A 27,966-nucleotide genomic window follows, 5' to 3' on the forward strand; every position below is an offset into this window, starting at 1 on the left:
TGCAAGTTATACTTACTCAGGTGATCAATTCTATGGGCTTAACTACACCATTTTCCTAGATTTTTAATATTCACATAGGTAACTTCAACAATGGAGAGCAGGATCAATTGTACTATTTTTTACTATATTCATATGTGTCCTTTTGCTGGCTTAAACGTCTGTACCATTTGGACAGATTTGTGGTAAAATCGAGACAATGATCACAACCAGACTTAAGTTGTGTTTTACTGATGTTAAAAATGTCACAGACTCTTGGGGGCAGTGCTGATGGTTTTCTCCGTACATATAGAATTACATCAAAATGGGTCTGTCCAAGTTTGAACTGGGAAATGATACTGTTTCTGTCTTCATCTTCACTTCAAAGGAGGCTTTTTCAGAGACTACGAAATGGTGTGTGAATTTGCAGAGAAAGTTGTAGTGCAGTTCTGAGCAAGAGGTATGCAGAATGAGGTGCAATTAGATGTTGAGTTACACCTCTTACTCTCTGCTGTTTCTTTAGTGTTTTGGATTTGTTTGTTTTGTTGTTTTTTTTTTTTTCATGACATCTTACCTTTAAATCTTTGCGTTTTTAAATGAGACGTCATCCCTTTCATTAAAAAAAAGAAATTATTTGCATTCATTGCTATAGACAGTAATTACAGTGTATGGAAATTGATGTTGTACTAAAAAAGGAAATAAATCAGTGATTAAATTGCATAGATGGAATAGAGATAATTAAAATATATATAAAAAATGGTCTTTACAAACCATAAAAAGAAATCCATCTGTTTAAAAGAAAATATAACCAAGTGTAAAATTAGCTTGACTTGTAATTTTTTCTGTAGGCCTTAAACATCTGTGAAAATTACTTTGCTACTGTAAGTGATGGGATTTTTGCTTTTATCAGCAAATATTTCATTCATACAAGTAGAAGACTATAAATTTAACAGGCACACCGCTGAGCAGGAAGGTGTAAGTTGGACTTCTTCCATCAAAAGTTGATCAGAGGGGTGCTGCAGTTCTGCTTTGGGGCTCTTACTAGTGCAGGTTCCTACCTTCATACTGCATCCTTCTGGAATGTCAGGGAGACAATCACAGTCTGCGTGGTCATGCCTTCTAAAGAAAATCTGCAGACTCAGTGAGGAAACAATAATGTAAGTACAAAATAGTATAAAAAACAGCAGCTTAATTCAGGGAGAGTTTATTGCATTATTGTGCTTTCCAAGTATTATATATATTCTTTTAGTCTTTCTATATGTAAATTTACCTGATCCATAATCCAAAGAATTTCCTTTCCTTTTTTTTGTTCTTATTTGTCTCATGGTGGGATTTTCTTCTGCATTTTCAGTGTAGTTCAAATATTTAGTAGTAGATTACAAGAAAGATCCCCAACCCTCAGTTATGTGCCCACAGCACCATGTGTTCACTGTTCTGTAATACTCACCATGCACCTTCAGCTAATGAGAATAGCTGGGCTGTGTTAGTACCTAATGGGCCTCCTATCAGAAAATGCCTGGCTCAAACTGAGACCTAAGTTTTACAATCAGCAATTATCTGCAGCATAATGCCCAGATATGACAGGTTTTTGGTTGTTAGAGAGAATACTGAAGAGTGCTAGGTAAAAGACAATACTTTCTGCAAATGAACATCTGCCTGCACAGTTACAAATGTCAAACTTAACATTTTTTTTACTAACTATAAATAGAGCAGCATTGGCTGATCTCATTCAAACACGGAATAACAATTTACTTCAAGAATAGTAATAACTTTTCTTATAGAGAAAAATAAATAATGTGCTTTCCTATTCTTCTTTTTGTTTTTTTAATTTCTGATGAGAAAGGAATATCAGATGGAAGAAAATTTTGTTAAGTGCCAGAGTTTATTGTTTCTCTGAATGGGGAAAAAAGTCATCCATGGCTGTGGTTGAAAAGTAATAGGAAATGAAACAGTGTAAAAGGGTGGAAATATAGTTTGAAAAAAAAGTTAAAATTCTTTATTTAAGCAAATTATTTAAAATCTGTAACCATGACATTAGTACTCAAACAGCTGCAAATCCCTGAGTAGCAGAACTCATTTATCAGACAGAGATACTATAGTAACAGGCGTGATAGGAAATTGTATAAATGAGAACACATCATAGAAACGTGGCTGTACTTGTAATCAAAGACTTTTATTTGTCTTTTGCTTTAGGGAGCAGAATGAAGGCTTAGTTCAGGGTAAGAAGCTCTGCTCTTCCACAGAGCTTATTTAGTATAGCCTAGATCCTGCCATGTCCCTTACTTTTGATCCAGACATTTCTGGTGAAATAAAAAGTCAGAGAAGAGCAATTACTCATGTTATAGGGATGGGTTAGCAAGTATTTGGTTTTAATTCTTGATTCTGTCAAGGAAAAGAGAAATTAAATCCAGAAGGCAGTAAAGAATTGAAGCACTGAAACTTCCATGCTCAGAAAGTGATGAAAGTTGGGCTTAATTCTTCCCCTCCACCAATGCTTTTGAGCTTTTATATGAGAAAAAAAAGTGTAATTTACTAGACCTATAAGGTAGAGCTGGAAAAATTAGTATTTGGACATACAAGCTGTCTTCAGGTCTACCTGAATATCCAGTGAAATACAACTTGGTAAGAATTACTTGACTCCTTATTATATGAAATCTCTTAGCTCATCTAAGGAGAAACTGTAGTGAGAGGGAGGAAGCAGTGGCAGGGTAAGGAAGGTGATAAGTAATTTATTCCAATGAGATCCTATGTGAGCAGTGATTTTTGTGGTTACAGGATATGGGATGCAGACTAGGTTTTATTACTTTTAAAATACAATCACTTAGTATTTTTGTAAGGGGTCTTCTTAGTTCTAAGTCTGAATTTGCAAACTTAAAGTTATTTAAATTTCTTTTTTAATTTGTTTAGTGTTTCTGAGAAACACATATTCTTGTTATTTGTGTTGCTAAATGTGAAATTTCTGAAAGTTTCTATTCTTCACAGCTTAGTTCACATAGAGATATTGAGCTTATTGAATTTGTAATCCATCTCTGGAAAGTAAATCTGTTGGTAATGGAGATACTTTTGAGTGTATTGATGTGCTTGTAATTCTCAAGTGGCTGTAAAGAACAGTAGTCTTGGTATCATGAGGTTTAAAGTTAGGTGTACTGCAAATCTATTTGATTATGATGAGCATCCTTTATATAGTGTCTGACCTGGTACTTGCTGACTCATTTTTGCTGATTCCAAGGTGGAAAGATGCTTGTACATTTCAAAGACCTATTTCAGAGACTTTCTGGGGAAACAATACTGTGCTTGTTTGGAAGAACAATAAATGTACTTTTTCTGTACAAGTAGATAGTACATCTGACAAGCAGATGCATTCCGTGTACATTCCATGCAGCAATTATGTAGAAGATGTTTTCAATTGCTAATGAAGCCATTGCATTGACAGTTCTGCATGACTTCTGAATCTTCTGTGTCTGTTCATACAGTCACAAATAAAGATTGTTCAGTCTGGAGGAAGCTCATAGGAGACCATATCACTCTCCACAGCTGTCTGACAGGAGACTGTGGTGAGGTGAGGGTCAGCCTCTTCCCTCAGGTAATTAGCAACAAAAAGAGAAGGAACGGCCACAGGTTGCACCAGGGGAGGTTCAGGTTGGATTTTATGAATAATTTTTTATCAGAATGCATTGGAACAGGATGCTCAAGGAGGCAGTGGAATCACCTTCCCTGGTGGTGTTCAAGAATAAGGTAGATGTGGCAGAGGTTAGTGGACACGCTGGCAATGGGTCAGTGATTGGACTACATGATCTTAATGCTCTTTTCCAGCCTTAATTATTCTGTTCTATAAAACAACTATCTGACAATCAGATAGCTATCTGATACACTGGTCATGTCATTTGCCTATGAAAAGTGATAAAAAGGAATAATCTACAAAACCAGTTCACTTTGTACCTTGGAATATGTATCTTCCCTTAGTATGTATTCTAGTCTATGTGGAGAAAATGGGCACATTTGTGGATCTAGCCTTCTTAGTTTTGGTGGAGGTTACTGGTATCCAAGAAAAAATTTTTGTTTCAAATGAGAAATACTGATCCTCTGGTTTCTCTGACCTTATTAAGTTAAAGTGGCCTGATTTTTTGGCACATGCTTTTTTTTTTATTTAATCTTTCTAAAACTGAGAATGATAATTGAAGAATTTCTGCTTTTCAGTATGGTTTTTGTTTTACAGTTTAGAGGCTTGCATAATGTTTGGGACTTGTAGCACTCCCAGAGTAGCAGAAATAATTTAAATTCACTTTTAAAAAGCTCCTGTGCATCAGCTTCCTGAGAGGTATGAAGATAGTTCAACTCTGTGAAGGCAGACTTCTGTGCCAAGTGGAGACATTTTAAAACTCCTATTCAAGGACCACTAGGAACTGTATTTCATAAGAAGCAATGATTTTGCATCATTTCCTATTTTAAGTGATTCCATTTCTTCCCTCTCATACTTCTGATCTAAGCCAATTGAATGAAGTTAATCTTTCAGACTGCAACAAAAATAAACATTATATACCAGAAATTGTCCATGTTAAGGCAATATTTAAACATAATTGTCTGTGGATCCTCCTTGCTCTGGGTGCTACATCCAAATTATGCGCTGTGCTCCAGGTTTTCTATGGGAGAGATTGGATAAATTGGAAAATGGATATAATTCTGTGATTATCCTTTTGTATTTATTGTATACAAAAATAGATTTCTTGTCATTATGAGTCAAGGCTCCTTATGTGACTGTTTTAAAATTTGAGATCATTAAGGAATTACTTCATAGACACCTCTCTTGGAAAGAAAAGGGAGGACCAGTTCATACATTGGTTTCTATTAAGTCTGAGAGGAAATAAAACTGTAAAGTGAAGAAATAGCTTTTTCAGTTTGTCACCGGGCAAGAAATGAGTTGATGCAACATACATGCTTCCTAACAATTTCCTTTACGTAATTTACATAAATGCAGTAAGATCCTCTTAACTAGATTTTTCTCAAAGTTCTTGTTATATTAAACTACTCTAGGTCACAAGAGGAAGGCTGTATTATACGTATATATACGTATTATAATATATAATATGTATAGTTACAGTATAGTTACTTTTAGTTTATAGTTACTTTTGTGCATTTAGGCTATGTATGTAAAAGACAAAATCTCAGTAACCAGCATTATTTTTGGCTTTTACAAATAAATTAATTATTTAACTTATTTGGTGAAAGACATCACTGCAGTTCTAAATGGCGTCATAGCTTTATATTTACATCTGTTTTGGAAAGAAATGGCTTTTAGTGAAGGAAAATATGTTGATAAATGTTTTAGATGCTAAAGCAAATGAACAACAACAAAAACAAAACAAAACTAGCTGAAAGGAAAGAGAGAAGACCAAAGTGACCATTTTAGCTTCAAAGTGATATTGGTGAATTGATCAGTTCAGCACATTCACTGTAGTGGCAGGAATAATAACCTATGATGTCTCCCCTTACTACTTACACTGTTTTTCCAGCTTACTGGGGGGAGATTCCAATACAGTATTTCCTTCTCCCTTTTCTCATAAAATTTGTGAACTCCACATATGGGAGAGGTCATTTGCACCTTTCAGTATTCTGGTTTTTTTTTCTTTTTTTCTTGAAAGGCAAAAGCTACTTGTTTTTGAGCAAGACCTGGTGACATTTCAACCCACCTTCTTATCACAGTGTGAGTGTAAATATGCACATGTCTAACTACTCATATCCCCACATTCCACATCTGTTGGCAGTCACAGAGCAGGAAAATCAATTTTGTTGTCTTCTATTTGAATAATCTCATTTCTTTGAAGTTCTCTTTTATCTTCCCCCATTTTGTTTGGTGTATTTAATACATGTATAATTTTATTCTTTGATAAGTATTGGTAAGTATGCTTGTAACAGAAATAACAGCTCCTTGTAGGCGTATCTCCAAGAAAACAAATGTAATGGGATTATTAGGTGAGTTTCCCAAGGCTCTATCATGTTTTTTCTAGCTGATCAGAAAATGAAACTGCTTGAGAAAACTTTCCTTTCATTCTGTGTGCTGTGGACATTTCTATGAAACAGCACTTCCTCTGACAGAGGAACTGTTCTCCTTTTGTCATCCTTATTGTTTTGCTGGTTTTGTTGTTTGTTTGTTTTTTGTTGTTGTTCCTTAATCTTTATGGTTAGCATTTATAGCACTCTTTTCTCTGTATTTCAACATGTTGTTACAGTTTTGGCATAAAACAGAAATGTATGATCTATTATACATGATACAGCATATGTAGATTATGAATACTTAAACAGGTTAATCACTGGGCTAGACATGTTTTATGATTTGTAATAAGTCTGTAATTTATTATTGAGGAGCCAGTAAATACAGAGATCTTTTACAATCTGAAATAAATTAGTTTGAATTTTGTGTCTTGATTTAGAAATTGACAATGGGAGGTAATACCACCTTATTCATAACATAAATATTCGAACGTGTATTAGAAAAAACAACATTTTCAGCTGTGAAGACATATGAGCAGTATAAAGTGGATTTTGAATTACCACTCTGTAGCTGGAAGTCTTTTTCGTTTTACTAATGAGCAGCACTTACTAATTCGGAAACTACACAACAAAGTGTCCTGTTAATGAAATTTCATAATACCAAGAAAATGAGGAGTCACTATTTGGTGCAGCATGTATCATCATCATGAAGCATATAACTCACTACACTTGGATTTTATTTTTAGCATAAGACTAATTCTCAGTAATGTGCAAACATATTCATTTTAATTAATTTTAATTAATTTTAATTAATTTTAATTAATACTATATTTTCATCCTGTCTAGTTAGAAAACTCTGCTCTGCCTGTGGAAAAGTAGAATGGCAATATAATTAGGATTTCTTTAAGAAAAACATTGTAACAAACATCCTGCCATGCTTATGTTATTTTAATTGGGTGTTTAGCTCAAGGATGGTTCATAACTTGTCATAAACTTTAATGTTAATAAAATCAGCTGGAAGGAAGCACTACTTAAGCTCCTTGATTACACTGTAAGGAGTGAAATCTTAATTTGATTTCATTTTCTTAATTTCTCACCACCTTTTGTTTGTTTTTTGTTTTGTTTTTTTGTTTTTTATTGACAAGGTAAGAAAGGGAAAGTTTGTTCATGAGGAGCTCATGCTATTCAGCTCAGCTGAGTAATGGTTCAGTGCAGTGCAAATGCACAAAATTAAATCAGAAACTAAGGCTGGCCTGTTATGCAGAGTAGCAGAATGCTGGCTGGTGAAGCAGGCTGGTCTTTGTGTCAAGGGACTGAGGAGGCATCACAGAAAATCGTCATCAGTACCATATTGATTTTGTGTGTTGCTTTTTGGTGGAGAATTCAGGCTGGATGATTCTTAATTTCTCTGCTTCAGTCTTTAATTCTCCAGCGGTTACTTATGGGAAACAACTGTGAGCATTTTATCAGCCACTGGGATAAGGTTTCAGTTGTTCCCAGATTTTGTAGAAGTTGCTGTAAATGTTAGAAGAGAGTATGTGATTGTAAGAAGAGAAAATTTAATCAGAAGAGATCAAATAGGGAGCCTTGGGCCATGCTATATCAATCTGCTGATGCATGTGTTTTCTTATCTAAAAATGGGACTTGCAATAATTTGTTTCCAGGATGTGCTCACCAAGTTAAAAATAAAGAGTTCTATTTTCACTACTCCACACTGATTGTTTTGTTGTCCAGAGGCATTTAATCTCATTTGCTGAATGTTGGTATGATCTGTTTCACAAAAAGAATACTCACCTGTCTTTGAAGATGTAGGCTTGCAAAAAGACTCCACAAAGGAGGGATCTCCAGCAAGAGATCTTTCCTCAGTGGCAGTCAGCCCTGAAGTCTTCCAGTTACACGGGCGAATTGCCTCCATCTGTCCTCCCATTTCTCACTGAGTCTCTCCTTCCAGGTGCTCAAACAGTGTTTCAGGCCTTGACTCAGCAGTTCTTATACACTCCACCCCTTTATGGCATGAACCAGTCATTGAGCTAGCTGGAGCATGAGCCTTCCCAAGTACAGGGATCCAAAGCATTGTGACTCTTATACAATTGCCCATCATGATTCAGGTTGACACAATGTAAGACAATTTATGATCAGTTTGTGGCTGAGGTTCATGTTCTTTCATGGGCCAGTGCTCAGTAGTGTTACCATAGGCATGCTAGTTGTTTGGTGCAGGTCCATCTTATGTTCTGTCAGTCCCACATAGGTCATCATTGGGTGTCATTCTTGATCTCACAGCGACACTGGAATGCTTTGATGACATTTTGTTCCTTCCAGTGATTCTAGAGACTCCAAAGATCCATGGGAGTAGTACAAATGTTTCAGAGATAGAGAGAGGGAAATCTGCCCTCCATGACAAGATACAGGCCATATTCCTGTCCTGGGTCAACACTTCACCTTGCACTGGGGCATGTTCCAGGTGTCTGTGTCACACTCTTTGGCCAGATATCTGTGACTGCATAACTTTTATCAGGTACCAAAAGTGGGGTCCAGGTCTGCCACAGGGACATGATTAGGGTCCCCTTAGCAATGAAGACTGGAGTGTTGACCAAAGTGTCAGTAGACCATGTACCGATTACTGGAGGGACTACCAAACTCCCCACCTCCAAAATTCTCCTTCAAGGTGCAGATAGGCCACATCACTTCAGTCCTACTTGCACCTTCTAAGGCCATTTTATTCTATGGGTACCAGGTTCCAGATTCTTGGGCAGACAGCAGGTTATTTTCTTTGCTAGTTTGACCTGATTGTTAGTGCCCACAGTTTGGATCCTAAGAGGGAAGACCCAAATAATCTGAAGCATCTTTAGGGCAGTGGGTCTACCAGACCTAGATCTTTCATTCAGATCCTACAGGGTTTCATGCAATCTCTTTGTCCACCCCAGGGACCAAGAGTCTATCTTTAGAGCAGCCTTAAGGACACCATTATAACGTTCAATAAAGCCAGCTCCTGCAGATTATACAGCAGATGTAATTGTCATTCAATGCTGTTCTCTTGTGCCCATCATAGTACCATCATGCCTGTGAACTGTGTACCCTAGTCACTGTTTATGGCCTGTGAAGTCCCATATGCTGCCATTAAGTTATTTAAAGCCTTGATGGTATAGGCCTAGTTTGCTTTTGGTATGAGATAGGCCTGCATCAGTCCACTTGCTATGTTGATGCAATTTAACACATATCTAGATGATATCTGACATTGTTATGGGCAGCCCCATGCTTTGGCTGCTGCCCACATTGTCTTCTGTCCAGCATGTTGCAGCTTCTGGTGCAGCCAGTGGGCGATGTTCTCAGAAGAAGAGTTCTCAATTCACTGTACTCAAGTCAATGTGTCAGTTTCATCATTTCCTGGTGACAGCAAGGGGTGATGTCCAGAAATGTGATAGACACATATGGTTCTGTGTTTAACCACATTCTTTACATCTAACCACGTCTCCTTGCCCCAAATCAGTCAGGTGTGAATGGTCCAGTCCTGGGTGGCCCACTGTGCAATCCAAAGAGCAAGCCTCTGATACACAGCCCAACTATCTGTGCAGATGTTCAGTGCATAGTCACCGGGTTCCTTGCTGATAACCATCTGCATGGCTTGAAGCTTTGCCCATTGGCTACTTTGACCATCCCCCTCTTCAAACCATAGGGTGTCAGTGGCAGGATGGTGTACCTCTGCTCGCCACTTGCTTGGTTACCTTTGCTGGATCCATCTGTATACCAGGCGTCTTCAGGAATGGCATATTTCCCATCCTGAATGGTACTCTTTTCTGGTGGAGTGACCATTGTCTCTTCTGGCATGTCACTATGGTATGTCACTGGGACAAAGGTCTTCTGAAGTTCTTCCTTCAACAGCGTTGAAGTTGGAGTGCTCCTCTGGCTGAGGTAGACAACCCAACATGCCACAGTCTGGACTTGGGCTACCCCTGTCTTGGGAAGGAGGGTTAGATCTTTTACCTACCCCCAGAATGACAGGGAGCAAGAGAAAAGTTTTTTTGGTAACATTTCTGAAAGCAGTGTTAGAACTGTTATTAAATCATAAAATAAAATATGTATTCTTGTTAGTCAAACTAATAAATGCCTTGTTGTAGCTATGGAGTTTACTTACTTCAAAAAGTTAAAATCATCTCCAAAATAATTCATGTATATGAAAATGTTTTTTAGTATTTTTGCTTCTTGATCTTAAACTATCCCTTCTCATAGTGTTATTAAAAGAAATGAAAATCTGTTATCTAATATTTATTTCCATCTTGGCAAATTGGGATGAGTTGTCCCAACATGCTTTTTAGCACAAAGTAAATTACAGATTCTCTAATTCACAAGCAAAAACATTAAAATCTTTAAAATTAATATTCACCAACATTTTGTGTCAGAAAAAAATGGAAAAAAAAAAAAAAACTTTAAAGATCATGCATTTAAACAGAAATATCAAATTCTGTTCATTGGATTCCAGAAAAAATGATGGGATGGTGATGTGATGACTATCAGAACTGTTTCAATGTGTCTTGTGTAATAACCTAGTAATTTTTTTAAATTATAAACTTACTGAAACAGAGTTGGATGACTGTATAGCTGATCAGAGATCTGAACACTGTAATTATTCTCCTGCGTTCATTGTTACCACAGAAGCTGATTTACAATTTACAACTTACAGTGAAAGTGAAAATGTGATATTTTTGTGATTAATAGATAACATTGTGTGGACTCACAACATATCCCGTTTTTCAGAATTATACCAGAAACAATTTTTACTCAACAATTGACCTTTTGTTACAGAAAGTTTGAGCAATTACATTATTTTCGTGACAAGTCGGATTTCTTAAGCTTTCGATTTTTCAGTTCTGAGTTTTAATGCAGAGAGTTAAGCAGTGTTCTGTGGCTTATGATATATGTGATATGTGATACCCAATACTGATGATTTCCAAGGGAGCATAAATCCAGCTGAAGAAGATGCGTTTCTGTATCTTGACTGTTGTCTTCCATGGAAACAGTACATCTTATGTTGCTCTGCAAAAGTGGAAAAGTTCCTCCTTAATTGATTCAATTCTAAATCTCCTTACTTTTGAAACACCTAATTCATCAGTTGTAGAAAACATTGAGAAAAATAATACATCAGTTGGAAAAATGTAAAACATAAACATAAAATATGAAAGTCAGGTTCAGGACTGCAAACCTCTACTGAACCTACTGAGGTAAATTTCTTTTCTTTATAGGATCATTTTAGATATTTTGCTGTTCCTTTGCATATATTCTTCTGTATTTGAGTGTCAGTGCTGTATGATTTGTCTGCTGATAGGCTAAATTATAAGATTTTATGTCTTTACCATATATTTTTTGTAACATAGGCATTTTCACTGTACAGATTTACTAATCTGGTATAGCAAAGCGTTGGTGAAGTATCCGTATGAGGACAGCTAGCATCATGTGCAAGAAAAGCATCTTGAAGCATCCATCTTATAATGTCTGACCTGTGTTGCAGGAGAACTTGGTTTTTGTTTGTTTTGTGTTGTTGTTTTTTTTAATTCGAAGCTTTTCCAAAAAGAGATATAAAAAAAAGTACCTGCTGGTACCTGCCAGTCTTAGCAGAGCAGCACTGTTTTATGAGAGCTTGATCTCACATTTTCTTGATAGAACTTGGCTTAAAGAGAGCAGATTTCAAACCAATGTCTTTGACTGTTACAGAGTTATATCTAGATCTGAATCCGTGACAGGGGCACAAGCCCAGAAGGAGACAAAAGAGAAAGGAATAAAAACTACCCTACCTTTTAACGGCGCGGCCGACCCTGGCCCGTGACTTAATGAGGCATGGCACATTGCGGGCTATGCGCTCCGGGCGAGGGGGAGAGGGGAAAGCGTTGGGAGATAGCAGATGAGTCTTAAAAAAAAAAACAACAACAACAAAAAACCCAACGGCAGTGATGTGAGGAGGAACTGTAATTCACTAAATCCAACAAAATCCAACAAAATGAGGGAGAAAAGTGTCCAAAATACGAGGTGTTACGCTAGTAGACTGCAGGGGAACCACGTGCTTTTCTCCACGACAAACCGAGAGTCAGCGAGAGGGAGAGCAGCTGGTGTCGTGCCATGAGCTGCACCTTTCTTCTTTTGCCTCCCAGTCCTCTGGGAATGCTGCTCCTCTCCTCCCCTCCAAGAACCCAAAATACCCAACAAAGGCAGCCCACAGAACAAGAACATTAACTCTTCAACTCCCACTGCTTTACATCATGTTCTGATGTGGAATATCAATACATTCATTAATGTGGGAAAAAAAAGCGCGGTTGATATTTACCTTTATTTTTTAATCAAAGAAGAGGGCAAACAAAAGAGTTATAACTAATTAATGCACAGTTCTACTTTTTGCAAGAGTCCAAAAAACTTTTGAGCACTGCATGTTTTTTATTTTTATTTTGAGCACAGTTTGGGTTTTTTGTTTGTTTGTTTGTTTGTTTTGTTTTGTTTTTAGCTAGAAATTTCCCTTTAATTTTGTACCCATGCAAATATATGGCATGGTAGATTTTCTCTTGTTAATCACAGAATCATAGAATCTTTAGAGCTGGAAGGCCATCTAGTCTAACTCGCCTGCAATGAATAGGGACATCCACAGCTAGATCAGGTTGCCCTTGGCCTTATCCAGCCTCACTTTGAAAGTTTAAAGGGACAGGGCATCAACCTCATCACTGCGCAACCTGTTCCAGTGTCTTAGTGGCCTCACTGTAAAAGATATTTTCTTTATATATTATGTTTTTCTTAAGATTTTTTTCTTATATCTACCCTCTTTGAGCTTGAAACCATTTCCCTCTGTTCTGTCACCACAGACCCTTCCGAAGAGTCTGTCCCCTTCTTTCCTGCAGCTCCCCATTAGGTTCTAAAAGGTATCAAGTCAGTATCAAGTCTCCCCATAGCCTTCTCTTCTCTAGAAAGAATCAGATCACCTACATCTCTCAGTCTGTCCTCGTAGGACAGGTGTTTCATTTCATGGATCATTTCTGTGGCCTTCTCTGGACACACTCCAGCAGGTCTATGTGTCTCCTGTACTGGGGCCTCACCAGTGCAGAGCAGAGGAGCAGAATCATTCCCCTTGACCTTCTGGCCATGCTTCTTTTGATGCAACCTATCATTGCAGGATGGGATCATGCAGGATATTATTGGCTTTCTGGGCTGCGAGGGCACATCGTTGGCTCATGTACAGCTTGCCTTCCACCAATACCCCCAGCTCTTTTTCAGAAGGGCTGCACTCAATCCTTTCTTTCCCCAGCCTGTGTTGGTAGGAGGGTTGCCTTGACTTCGGTGAAAGATCTTGCATTTGGATTTGTGAACCTAATGAGGTTCACCTGGGCCCACTGGTCACATTTGTCTAGGTCCCTCTGTATGGCATCCCATCCCTCTGGTGTATCAACCACACTCCACAGCTTGGTGAGAACGCTATTGACCCCACTGACAATGTCATTGGTGAAGATATTAAAGAGTATCTGCGCCCTAAGCGAGCATCACCTGACACTGAGCCACTGACCACCACTCTCTGTACTCAATGCTGCAGTTGGTTCTTTGTTCATTGAACAGTCCACCCATTAGATCCATATCTCTGCAATTTGGAGAGAAAGATGTTGTGAGGTACCATGTCAAAGGCTGTAGTGAAATTGAGATGAGATAGATTACATCAGTGGCTCTTCCTATGTCAACTGATTGAGTGACACCATCGTAGAAGGCCACTGGGTTGGTTAAGCAGGATTTGCCCTTTGTGAAGCCTTGCTGGTTCTCCCATGTCACCTCTCTAACTTTCATGTGACTTAGGAGAGCTTCCAGGATGATCTGTTCCATGATAATTCCCAGCACAGAGGTGAGACTGACAGGTCAGTAGTTCCTGGGGTCATCCTTTTTACCCTTTTTGAACATGAGTGTGTGATGTTAACTTTTTTCCAGTCACCAGAGGCTTCACTTAATCTCTTATGTATTTAATTTAATTTGTGTATGTATTTATTTATTATTTATTTAATGTGTTCAGAGACAGTGCAATTCTTATCCTTCATTTTGCAAATTTAAACAAGCCAAATAACATTCATCTCTTCTCACAGAACAATTTGCAGTCCTGGCAAATACCATTTGCATTGATTTGGGCCCACATATTTCATGAAGATGTGGATTGAGATTTGACTGTAATTGTCTACTGTGTCTTTCAGAAATATTCTTACTGAAGCAAACACAGGATTTCATTTTTCTTTTTGGTGGAGGAAACACTGATGTTTTCCATTCACCTTGTCTGCTACCATGCTAGTATACTCTTTATTTGTCAGTTATTTTCAGTTCAAACAAAAATCAACATTCCTAGGATATTTGTTCACCTACCTCACATAACCACGAATGTACAATTTTGTGTGCTGTCCTGAATTTTGCCAAGTTCTTTGCTACTTCTATTGGATGTTTCCTCTTCCCTCATTATGTCTGTGACTTTGTGTCATGAGCCAAGTTCTGAACTTTCTGCCACTGTCACTGAGTATGGTAGGGCTCCTTATGGGCTTCTGTAAATGACTTCCCTCCAAACTAGCAGTTCCCTACTTCCTTGTAACTAGTTGTTGTCTTTCTGTTGTCCATTTACTACTATTTTGTAATTTTTTAAAAAGTCTTACTCTTTCAGTCCTGAACTAAGCTGACAGTTCTTCTCATGATACTACACCAAATTACTTGCTGATATGTACTTTCCCTACCCAGAAATGTATGATCACCCACTGGAAAGCCGCAAGTTGGATTTTATTTCACTACAAATTATTGAGAACACTCTACTGCATATGTAGCTTTCTCTCAAGCTGCACCATTATTGTTACAATGTTTTTTTTTTTCTCTTGTCTTTTGATTAAGATACTTAGTATGCTGCTGTTTAGCCAGTTATTATCATCCCAGACTTAGATCTTGTGTAGATTCTTCATGTGGATGAAATGCCTCTTTAAGTCACTGGAAAATATTAAATCTTCATGTTAAGGAGAACAAAATTCTAAAAAAAAAGCAGCATGACTAAAGATCAGCAATAGTTCCTGTTGATCATGTTTCTAATTTGTTTAAAAGCTAAGTTTAGGTAAAATGTTGGGCAGTTTAGTAGTATTGTAGATTTAAGAACAGCTAGAGTGGCTGGCGGATTAAGTAGCATGTCTTTGCTGTTAAATGGCAACAATTGCTTTTAAACAATGCTCAAAGAAAAAATATGTTAATTTAAAATCCACCGTTCTCATTCCATTATTTAATATGCAATAGTCTTGCAATAATGTGTGTTGGTTTGGGCTTTCGTGTGTGTGGAGTAAGAAATTTATTTTTTAATTACATCAGTAAATCATGAAGATTACAATTTCTGAGCTTGCAATGCAAATTACATTGTACTTACGTATTATCTATTCTATTTCTCTGCTGCAAAAATCAAGTGTTGCCTTTATTCTAATTTGGTTCATCTCTTCCTTTTCTTTTCTTTTTTTCTTTTTTTTTTTTTTTTTTGCCTTTTCCTTTTTGTTCCTGCTTGCATTTCAGAGTTCCATTGGGCATGATTAGATTATCTGTGTTTCTTGCCAACCTCTAATTTCAGCTGACATTAAAAGAGGCAAGCAGCAAGTCTTGCCAACTCTTCTATCAGTTCTGCTACAAGAATAGTTTAGAAGCCAGCATACTGTTCAGGAAAATCACAAAGGCATGCAATATGAAAAATTAAAACGTTGTGCATACCTTTGTTGCACAGAAAATAACTTTTTCCATTCATCACTTTCAGTAAGTGATCAGTAAGTGATTGCATTACGTCATGGTTATGTGTTTGCTTGGCCAAATATTCTCTCTCTGCAGTAGCATGTAGAAGAAACCAAGGGAGAGGTAGAAGGGAATAAAGGCATATTATGACTCAGTCTCACCTGATTTGCCATCAGTCTGTAGCACTGAAATGTTCTGGAGAAACTATACCTTTGTGTTGATCATATAAATGATAGAAATCTCCCATTAGGGTATGTGCTTAGGTTTTGCATGTAAAATTCTAGCATCCACAGCTTGTTGTTCCAGTTAATTCTTGAGTGTGGCAGTCCCCACTGTAAATTCAAGCTGGGAGATGCAGAGATGAAGCACAGCCCTCCCAAAAAGGATTTGAAGACTGGTGGATAGCAAGCTAAATGTGAGCCAGCAATGTGCCACAGCTGGAATGCCAACCATATGCTGGGCTGCATCAAAAAAAGTGTGGCCAGCAAGGTGAGGGAGGTGATCCTGGTCCTCTAGATTTTGTAATGATATGTCACCTGGAATTCTGTTCCCAGATGTGGAGTCCTCAGTAGAGGAGAGACATGGACCTGTTGGAGTGCATCCAGGGAAGAGCCACAGAAATGATCCAAGGGGTTGAACACTTCCTTATGAGGACAGGGTGAGAGAGCTGTGTCTCTTCAGCCTGGAGATGAGAAGGATCGTGGGAGATCTGTTAGTGTCCTTCCAGTATCGAAAGGAGGGCTATAAGAAAGGCAGGCTCTTTAGCAGCATCTGTTGTGATAGGACAAGGGGAAATGGTTTGGAACTAAAAGGTGGGAGATTTAGTTGGGATATAAGAAAAATGTTATTTACAGTAAGAGTAGTAATGCACTAGAACAAGTTGCCCAAAGATGTGGTGGATGCCCCATTCTTGGAGACGCTCAAGGACAGGCTAGACAAGGCTCTGATTGAGATGTAGATGTCCCTGTTGGACTAACTGACCTTCTAAGGTCCATTCCAACTCAGAATGATTCTGTGATTCTGTGAGTCTGTGATCTCTGGCTGATATGTCAGTACCTTTCTGGTTTTGAGTCTTTTATGTATCAGAGCTCCTATATGAGAAGAGATTGTGATTATTCCTATCCCCCTCCCTTGTGGGCCTACCTCAGAGCTAGCCTTCTCTAGAATACTCCCTTCCATCCTAGTCATCTAGTAATCTAACAGTACACACGAGTGATTGTCCAGTGTCTTTGTCTTACTAAGCTATCAATTTTATTTGGAACAATAAGGTATTGACAAAGTAACTGCAGATGGTGTTCAAGGTTCAAGTATGCTCTGGACTTACACAGCTTTGATGTGTAACTGGAAGCACAGTTATGCTTCTGAATCATTCCTCATTTTCTGCCCATGGAGGTGGTGGAATCACCGACCCTGGGGGTGTTCAAGGAAAGACTGGATGTTGTGTTGAGGGACATGGTTTAGTGGGAGCTATTGGGGGTAGGTGGACGGTTGGACTGGGTGATCTTTTAGGTCTTTTCCAACCTTGGTTATTCTATGATTCTATATGATTCTATGATTCTGGACTTGTTACTGAATCACAAAATAGCAGGGACTGGAAGGGACCTCAAAAGATCATTGAGTCCAGCCCCTCTACTAAAGCTGTTTCCCTTTAGCAGTACATAGCAGGTATCCAGATGTGTCATGAATATTTCCAAAGAAGGAAACTCCACAACCTCTCTGAGCAACCTGTTCCAGTGCTTTGTCACCTTCACTTTAAAGAAATTCTTTACATATTTTGTGTGGAACTTCCTATGTTGACTCTGTAGGTCCTGTTTGCTCACTACTGAGCAGTGAAGTTACATTAGCACGTAATTGTCTACTGTACAATTGTGTAACATTACAGAGTGCCAACAACTGTCACGCAATCTCCCATCATTCAGGTATAATTAGAATTGCTTTCTTCACATGTAGTTTACATTTTTCTGCACATAATTTAATCTGCTGTTTTATTACCTAGCCATTCAGTATCATGACAGCTTTTGAAGGCAGCTTTACATTTATCTAGCTGAATGGTTTTGATTTGAATATTTCCAAGTATCTGAATTGCCTCCTCCTAAGTAATTTCCTTTTCTAGATCACTTATAACATGTTTACACCTTGCATAGATCCATTCTCTGAGAAGAATAGCCATCTTTCCCTTTGCTTCCTAGGATCAAACACCTTCTTCAGAAATTTCAAGAAGTTAAGATCATGTTGAGGTGATTTAATCTAGAACTTAATAATTTGAGATTTAAGAAGACTTTTTCGTTTCCTACAGTATTGAAAACAATTTTCTATGTGGAACTAAGATTACAAAAAAAAAAAAAAAAAAAACAACTTAAAGTAGAAAAGCGTTTTGATAATTTTCATAGAAATTTCAGATCTGAAATTCTAAGAAGCCAAAAAAAATGTTATTAAAATTTTTAAATGAAAATGTCATAGTGGTGTATTAAAAATAAAAAAGAGAAATTTGGTTCCACTGGATTAATTGAAGTCAGCTATTTCAAACAAGTTATTGTTACAACTGCTATGGCTGCACTTTGCAAGGGGAAAAAAAGCATCATCTGAAATTTTCAGAAAGTTTATTTCTCTTTTATTTGTTCTCTGCGTTAAAGTGGTGTTTGGGAATTATGATTGGCTTTGGGCAAACAGTGCGTAAGAATGCTCAATACCTTTCTTCACAAAGATTTTATACATTCAGTATTATATATGTTCTCATATATATATATATGAGAACATATATATATATGTTCTCATATATATATATAATATGAGAATAATAATATATATATATATATTCTCTTTGTTTTCTTGTTAATGAGATAGATTAAAAATATTCAGTAACAATGATGAAAATGGTTTAGTGCAGCTTTATATATGTGTGATAGTACTGTATTACTGAGTTGATAGCAACTTCTTTTCATTGCTGTTGTTAATCTGTTGTTGATTATCAAAATTAAGTCATTAATATAATGGAGTACATCTCACTGTGATTTAAGTGGAGCATATCTAATAAAGCAAGGCATCTGAAATTTGAATGCAATAAAAATGCACTATTTATGTAAGTAGAATATCCCTATTGAATGAATGCTGCTAGTGAATCTGCTGTGACGCTGAGCTTTTAATAAGTCAAGGTAGGGTTATGAAATGTTTGCACAAGGGAAGTGCTAAGTTTTACAGTGACTGTCAACTGCTTAAAGTATTTGTGGTAAAAAACAATTTAATGTTTTTTCATGTTTAAAACTCCTTTAAATGAAACTTGCTTTGAAGATTGAGATGCCATAAGATAAATGTGTAACAGTTGTTATGATTGTTTCAATCTTACTCAAATACTCATTTTGTGGAGAAAGAAGAGAAACTTGTGTTATAATGATCAGAGGATATAAAAAAGAGAGGTACATTGAGGATTGTGAAGAAAGATGCTGACAACCCTTCAGTAGGAAAACAGCCTTTACTTCTTTCGTTTTCAAAGTTACACATTTTCTTTCTCTCCTAAAAGGAAATTTGAATGTGAAGTTCTGAAAGTGAAAATCACAGATTCAACTTTTCCCATAAATAATATAACCATTGGAATATATTTGTGATTAATAAAATACTGTTACTTCTGGTGTCTTATGAAAGCAGGCATAGCTGTTGGGAATTTGTTTCTGAAAGAAGAGTTGCCTTGCAAACCACACAGTAGACAGTTTTAATTAAAATGGAGAAGGAAGAGAGTGGAGCCTGTCACTGGAGAGATGGAAATGTCACCTGATCAGATGTTTTTGCGTGATTAAAAACGTGAATCATAGGGGAAGGAGGGAAAATGACTCTTCCAGAGATAAAGCATCCTCACTCGGGCCATTCCCAGGAATTTTTCTCTAGAATTCGGTCCTCCATCATATAACCTTTCTGTTCTGTCATTGTCCATCTCTCATCCACAAGGAATCCATGTTTTGATTTCACCAGTGATGCTGGTAACCCTCTCCCAGAGAGTTTGTGTGCCTACACTCCTGAAGGTCTTCACCTGTTCCACCTTCCCTTGCTAGATCAGAGATTGAGCCAGATGGACAGAGGTCCCTTCCAGCCTCAACCATTCCTAGATTCTTGGATTCTTTAATTCAGTACTTTTAGTATTGTTGCATATTATCTATGACAGCAAGGAAATCGCCACACCATGCCCTTGGTTCAACTCATCAGAAGTAAGAAGAAAAATGCCTCTCTAGACAGGACTAATGCATTCTAACAGTTTTAGACAGGAATTCTGTGAACGCGAATTGCATGAATGTTTTTTGTAACTAATATTGTCACTCTGAAATAATATCTGTTAAAGGCAAATTTAAGATTGGTGAATGGATTTTTTCATTATTAGTTCGTTGGGGTTTTTTGTTGTTGTTGTTGTTGTTGTTGTTGTTGTTGTTGTTGTTTTTCCTGTCATGATTAGGCCTGGTTTGGCCTGGTTAATAAAACCATGACATTTCCAGTGTAGCCTAAACATGCTCACCCAAATAATAGTACACAGGGATTTGCAGCCAAAATGGGATGAGGAGAGAGGTTCTATAAATTTGTCGTAAGCCTCTGCATTTCTGAATATGACACTGTCTATTTTTTGTACATGCCTATTGTTTTTTGAATACTTGTTGTAGATTTTAGCTTGGTAAGAGTTACTGTATGCTTATTGCCTTATGCTTATTATTATTTCCTGTAGCAAAGTCTCCATTCTTTAAAGAAATGCAATAAAATGGTTTACACGTTTTCAATCTGAGACATTGTGTCATTGGATGCCACCTATCTTGATTTCCTCAGTATATTAAAGACAAACTTCAATACTAATCTTAAAATCTGATTATACCTAAACTTACAACACATAATGGAACAAGATTTTCTGTCTCATTAGCACATCTTCCATATATATTAATTACTGACCAATCTGGTTTTTGATGAAAAAGATCAGATTCTTTTTCTACCACTCAGTGGCAATTTCTGTTTTCCTGTGGAATTAATAGGTGTTGTGGATCTTGCATTTATTCATGGACTTAATGTTTTACTTCTCCATAATGCTTTTAAAGAATGAATATTCATAACATTAAATAGTGAGCCAAGCTTGCTTTTAAGCTGAGTCAGAAGAAGTTTTATGATTTCTTTGTAGTTCAGCTGTTTGGACAGAAGCCTACAAAGACTAGATATTTTAAAATCCTAGACTATATATCTCTTCACTATTTAGTAGACATTACAATCAGTAATTTGTCAGAAGTAAACTTTTCTTGCCACAGAAGTATGTTGGAAGTCAGTTAGGATGAGTTATGCTAGCAGAATCAGTAGTTTATTTGACGTACTATTGTATGTATCTCTCCTGGTGCACAAATTCTAATTATTATGTATCTGTCCCTTAATTCTTTGCCCCTTGCTGGTCCCCAACAGAAAAAAAAAAAGAAAAAAAAGAAAAAAAAAGTTGTGTTGAAATGAAGTCCATTTGCTTAATGAATACAGAGTAGCACTATCCATCTGAGTGTGGGTGTAGGAGGTACAAGCACCTATGAGCTCTGTAGGTAGAAATCCAGGGTCATGTTAAAAAATGTGTCTTCATTGGTGCTAACCTTTTAGTAAGGATCTGTGCTAATTAGGTTTTAGATGTATCTGAAGACTTGATGTTTCATGCATAACATCCATAGTTCAGCCTGCACATGAGAACTCGGAAAAATTACCAATAGACCTCAGTTACAGGTTTGATTAGTGTTGCAGTTAAATCATAACTCATAGAATGGCTTAGGTTGTAGGGGGTCTTAAAGGCTATCCATTTTCATCCCCCTGCCATAGGCAGAACTGCCACCCATCAGATAGGCTGCCCAAGGACCCATCCAGCCTGACCTTGAACATCTCCAGGTGTGTTCCAGAAGCTGGGCGTCCCTAGCTTCTCTGGGCAGTCTGTGCCAGTGCCTCACCACAATCTGAGTGAAAAATTTCTTCTTCACATCTAACCTAAATCTCCCCTTTAATGCCATTCCCTGTTGTCCTATCACTGTCACAATGTAAATGAAGTAAAGATGGTCCCAAAATATCTGCCCTTCTGTTTAGTTAGGTTTAGTTACTTACTGTGGCTTGTACTGTAACTAAGACCAAAATCAATCAAAACCAGTAGCCTCTTGAATACTTCAAAATTCTGTGCTTAAAGACAGCTGTGATCTGTCAGAATTGCTAATGAATGTAGATCATTTTGTAGGAAGAAGCAGTGTCTGTTAGTTAATGTCTTTCTTTTTCCTCTGTTTTCTAGATGCAGCAATTGTTCCACGAGAACTATGAACACAACCGCATGGGTTATATTCAAGACCTTCACAACAGCAAAATTCACACAGCTATAACACTTCATCCAAACAAAAGGCCAGCCTACCAATATAGGCTGCACAATTACATACTGAGTCGCAAAATTTCCGAACTGCGCTATCGAACCATTCTTCTCCATCGGGAACGTGCCCTCATGAGCAAACTTAGTAACAGCAAAGTAACGAAGGAAGATCAGCAACTGGGAGTGATACCATCTTTCAATAATTTCCAGCCACATGAAAGATCTGAAGTCATCGAGTGGGAATTTCTGACAGGAAAATTTCTTTACTCGATGGTAGAGGGCCAACCACCCCGGCAGAGTGTGAGCAGTGTTCTGCGGGCTGCACTAGATGACACTGTGATGCAAGTCATGGAAATGATAAATGAGAACTCTAGGTCTAGAGGAAGACTGATTGATTTCAAGGAAATACAATATGGATACCGCAGGGTGGATCCTATGCATGGGGTGGAGTACATCCTGGATTTACTGCTCTTGTACAAAAGGCACAAAGGAAGGAAAGTTACAGTTCCAGTGAGACGTCATGCTTTCCTTCAGCAACTGTTCAGCAAACCTTTCTTCAGAGAAGCAGAAGAACTAGATGTAAGAAGCCTGCTGGAGGACACCAATGCTGACACACAATCTTTCTCTTTTCTTTCAAATTCTTTAAAGATTTTTTCTTCATCATTCCAAGGCACCAAAGACATTGTGGGACACAGTGACAAGAAAATACATATTCTTGTCCCTCTTATAGGAAGATTTGACATTTTCTCAAGATTTATGGAAAACTTTGAGAAGACTTGTCTGATTCCCAGACAGAATGTAAAGTTGGCAATAATTCTCTTCAGTTCTGAGTTAGGACAGGATTCCAGTAAACACATAGAGCTGTTTAAAGAATATAGCATGAAGTATCCTAAAGCAGATATGACCCTGGTTCCTATGGCAGGAAAGTTTTCCAGAGGTTTAGGTCTTGAAATGGCTTCATCCCAGTTTGACAATGGCACTTTGCTGTTGTTCTGTGACGTTGATCTGATATTCACACCAGACTTCCTACAGAGATGCAGAGAAAACACTATTCAGGGAGAACAGGTTTACTACCCTATCATCTTCAGCCAGTATGATCCAAAAGTAATATATGGAGGCAACCCTCCAGCTGACAGTAGTTTTATTTTCACAAAAAGAACTGGATTTTGGAGGGAGTATGGATTTGGAATTACGTGTATTTACAAAAGTGACCTACTTACTGCTGGTGGATTTGATACCTCAATTCAAGGCTGGGGTCTTGAGGATGTAGACCTCTATACTAAAGTGATAACATCAGGCTTGAAGGCTTTTAGAAGTCAAGAAGTAGGAGTTGTTCATATTTTTCACCCAGTTCATTGTGACCCCAGTTTAGATCCAAAACAATACAAAATGTGCTTAGGATCCAAAGCAAGTACATTTGCTTCAACCATGCAGCTCGCTGAACTCTGGCTAGAGAAATATTTGGGTGTCAGATACAATCGAACTGTCTCCTGACATCCCAACCCATTTGGCCTTTTAAGGGGAGTTTACCTCATTATTTTTTTATTTTGATGTTGTATTTTTAAACTCCCTTCTCTTTGTCTTCCAAAGACTGCTGACCTCAAACCAGATGAGTCTGCTGTTCACTGATGTTTCTTATACCTACTGAACTGATTAGGTAAACTCTTCCAGATTTCTTTTATTTGAAAATCAATCAAACCATGGCAATCACACGATCTCATGGAGCACATCCATCACAAGAGACTACATCAGAAGAATATTCTTTTTGGCTTTAGGATACAGTATCATCTTTGTTGCATTTTTCAGACTTGATGTGATACAAATATTTAAAGTGAAGGTACCACAAAAGTGCTTTATGCTTCTTCTGGGGATGGAACTTTGTTAGATAAACTTGAGTTTTATAATTTATATGAGGACTTATATGTATAAACACTACTTTTCTTCATCTTTAGAATTTTTAAAGTAAGCGAATAACTATGATTGTACCTTTATTTTTAAAAAGGAAGAAAAGCCGAGGAGTTGCTTGCAAATGCAACTGGTACTGGCTACCAAGTTACCTTAAACGTCTTATTAGAGTAACAAACTCCTCGATGTTCTTCACTCTAAGTGTAAATGAACTTTATTTTCACAAGGAAAGGAATTTAATCTAATCCTCATATACATTTTAGGAGATTTCTGAACCAATGTCCTTCATTTGCAGACAAGAAGCTATGACATAACATGGTCATTTATGGTAAAGTGCAGGCAAACAACATTCTTTTTTTGAAACATATAAGTTGGTGTTTCTTTTTAGAATGGATCTCTAATATGTAATTTTCTTTTACATTCCTCTCATAAACTGCACTAGATAGAGAGCGTTAGAAGTTAAAGCTGTATCTTTTTTTTATGTTTTCTGTGAATATTGGTACTCAGAAACAATTTGTTGTTAAAATTAAAGTAATTGTAGGATAATTATTTAAGTTTCAAAATTTATAATTGCTGGTCAAAATTCCTTCCCAATATATTTATATTAGTGGAGGTTATAAGACTGTGTTAAAATCTATCTCTCTGGACAGCCTGATGTTGTCGTATTACTGATTTATGGAGTAAAGTATTTAAAATGATATCAACTTAAGAAATAATGGAACCAACTTTTTGTATTTTGAAGAAATGTTTATATGGGGATCTACAAATGTGCATGTGTGTGTGCGGTGTGTGTGTATATGTCCCTCTATATACATACATATATATATATTTATATATGTATATATATATGTATAGAGAATCATAGAGAATCATTTTAAAAGATGTTCCTTTTTTTTTCATTTCAGGCAGTGAATTTGTTATAATTATTTTTACCACATACTTGCAACATTTCATATTATACTGTGGTAAGAGTTCAAAGACATCCAAGAAACCATCAACCTTCAGTCAAACTTAAATACATCGGGTACTTCTGATCTCAGTACTCTAGATTTCAATCTGCATTTCAAATTGAATTGGTGTCAAAGGTTTACGGGCTGGTTTGGCATGGTCTTGTGACTGGCGGGGTGGAGGGACACAGGGACCTGCATCCCGCAAAAGGTATAAGGGAAAAGGGGAAAAGGAGAGAGAGATGGGCCTAAAAACAAAAGAGCAGCAACAATCTGAGGAGAAACAAACTATTTTACTAAATAAGATATCAGAATGCAAGATAACACACCATAATACAATATAATAAAATGCAGTTGAAACTAGTAAATCAAATTAAATGAGAGAGTGTGTCTGAAAGCCAAAGCTCTTACTCTAACGCTGTGGTGAGACAGCACCCGCAACAGGGACTAGGTAACCTAAGAAGGCCTTTTATCTTTTCCCACTGAGCAGAAATGATAACAGAACAGCAAGTAGTTCTCTGGGGGACGTAGTAGTTCTCTTCTTCCAGGACAGGTACCCGGATGTGGAGCATTAGCATTTTAACTCCCAGTGCTCTACATGATGTTATGATGTGGAATACTGATAACCAAACATCATAAAGCCATGACAACTGGAAAAAAAACAAACAAACAACAACAACAACAAAACGTAAGCAATTGTTGAAGTTTTCTTATGCTTAAATACATTTTTCATAGTGATCCCCCTCCCACTATCCTCTCTGTGTTTCCTTTCAAACAGCAACCAAGGGGTTGGAATTCATTGGCAAGTCTATTTGTGTGAAGATATCCTGATAAAATTTCGTAAGGCACCAGGAGGATACATAGGTCGATTAATGTCTCTTATTTATGAGTGGCTTGTTCTGGAGGAAAAAGGCATCCCTGAAGGGGAATCGGTGTACTGGATAATAAAGGGCTGGCCATAGCCTTTTTATATGCTTTTAAGAAGGCCAGGTGCATTGCCTCAGAAAAGCTAGTAATTGTAGTAGATGACAGCAGATAACTCATGCATGTCTGCCCTCCCAGAGGAGAGCTTCTTGCTTATCATTCTTCTGGAAATTTCTAGCCCAGTATCAGTGGCTCAAATGTCTGGAGAAAATAAAATTATTAGAAAATAAAAATATTTGTTTTGAAGGAATTCTTGCAGACTTCTCTTTGAATCTGCATGAGTGCAAAGCTCTTGCTTAGTTTGATTAGAAAGCCAAGAGCAAGGAACAGGAAAGTGAATTCCTGCTGATAAATGTTTGTGATGATTTCATAGAATCATAGAATCATAGAATGGGTGGAAGAGACCTTAAAAGATCACCTACTTCCAAACCCTCTGCCATGAGCAGTATTACTAGCCACCAGATCAAGCTGCACAGTGCCTCATCTAGCCTGGCCTTGAGCACCTCCATGGAGGGGGCTTCTCTGGGCAGCCTGTGCCAGAGACTCACTGCCCTCCAAGTAAAAAAATTCTTCCTAAAATCTGATCTGAATCTCCCCTCTTTTAGTTTAAAGCCATTCCCCCTTGTTCTATCACTACTGGACTGTGTAAAAAGTCGGTCCCACTCCTGCTTGTAAACTCCCTTCAAGCACTGGAAGACTGCAATTAGGTGTCCCTGGAGCCTTCTTTTCTTCAGGCTGGACAAGCCCGGCCTTCTCACACCTTCTTCTTAAAAGAGGTGCTCCATCTGTGCATCTTCGTGGCCTCCTCTGGACTCGCTCCAACAGCTCTTCTTCTCTTGTGTGCTGGGGGTCCCAGGCCTGGATGGAGTGCTCCAGATGGAGCCTGACAAGGGCAGTGCAGAGGGGGACAGTCACCTCTCTCTCTCTCTGCTGTCACCCCTCTGTTGATGCACTCCAGGATACAGTTGGCCTTCAAGGCTGCAGGAGCACACTGCTGGCTCATGTCCAGCTTCCCATCTACTAGTACCTGTAAGGCCTTCTCCACAGGGTTGCTCTTAGGGAGTCTGTATCTGGGATTGCCCTGACTAAAGTGCAACACCCTGCACTTGGCATTGTTGAATCTCATCAGGTTCTCATGTGCCCACTTTTTAAGCCTTGGACTTTTTGAGTCCAGGTCCCTCTGGGTGGTGTCTCTCCCTTCCGTTGTGTCAACTGCACTACTCAGCTTTATATCATCACCAAGGGTACATTTGCTGAGGGTACATTTGATCCCCCTACATACTTTCCTATTCAAAGGAAGATTCTTCTCTGAGGCCCTCTGCATGCTTTTGTGTGTTTTGCTCCAAGTTTCCTTACACATTTCATGCACATGAATGAAAACATGAGTGAAAATAATGTAAATAATGATTACAAATGTGTAAGGAAATCATCTGCTGAGGTATAATCCGGTGCTTATTTCAATTTTTTAACTTAGAGGCCAGAAATTATTTGCTCAGTTCAAAGTAAAATAGTAGAATAGAACAAGAAATTAAAGCAATCATTCTCTGGGGATTGATGTATACAGAGGGCTTGCAGGATCAGGTCCAAAGCAAAAAGTTAGTATCCACCAGTATGAATATTTATTTAATGTCTGACTGGTTCGTTTGTTTATATGATGAATGACTTTGTTTAAAAAACAAAAAACAAACAAACAAAAAAAACATTATGTTTATTATGAATTACTGCATTGACTTTTAAAATAACTATCCTGAGATAACTTGAGTACTTGTGTTAGTTTGCTTAAGGAATAAATGCTTTATAAAGAGATCATATTAAAAAGAAAAAAAAAACACTAAAGTGTTAGAGTAATATTGTGGATGTATAGATTAAAATTGGAATGTCTCTGCTAACCATTTGCTTTTGTCTAGTCTCAATCACAGTCTCAGTTGTAAAATGAAGTTTCTAACTGTACATTGTCCCTTTGTAAATATGTAATTAATGGATTCACAATTGAGCAAAATGACAAGTCTTTCCAAAACCTCCTTACCCTGAAAATATGTTCCCTGAATCTTAGCAATGCATGGCTTAGACCAATCCTGACATGATTTCCTGTTCACAGTACTTAATTTGAGAGTGTTTGCATCAGAGCATGCTTTTTCTCAGCCT

General features: G+C 37.6%; 1 protein-coding gene across 1 annotated transcript in view; it reads left to right on the forward strand.

Annotated features, from left to right (window-relative positions):
• CHSY3 (chondroitin sulfate synthase 3) overlaps positions 1-27,745 on the forward strand; it is a 152,055-nt gene extending 124,310 nt beyond the window's left edge. Inside the window, exon 3 of the mRNA XM_048931256.1 lies at positions 21,974-27,745. Within this exon, the coding sequence (XP_048787213.1) occupies positions 21,974-23,539 (1,566 nt within the window). The 3' untranslated portion in view covers positions 23,540-27,745. The remainder of the gene's footprint in view (positions 1-21,973) is intronic.
• Positions 27,746-27,966: the final 221 nt, after the last annotated feature.

This window comes from Lagopus muta, chromosome Z (genome assembly GCF_023343835.1).
Source record: "Lagopus muta isolate bLagMut1 chromosome Z, bLagMut1 primary, whole genome shotgun sequence".
NCBI classification, from domain to species: Eukaryota; Metazoa; Chordata; class Aves; order Galliformes; family Phasianidae; genus Lagopus; species Lagopus muta.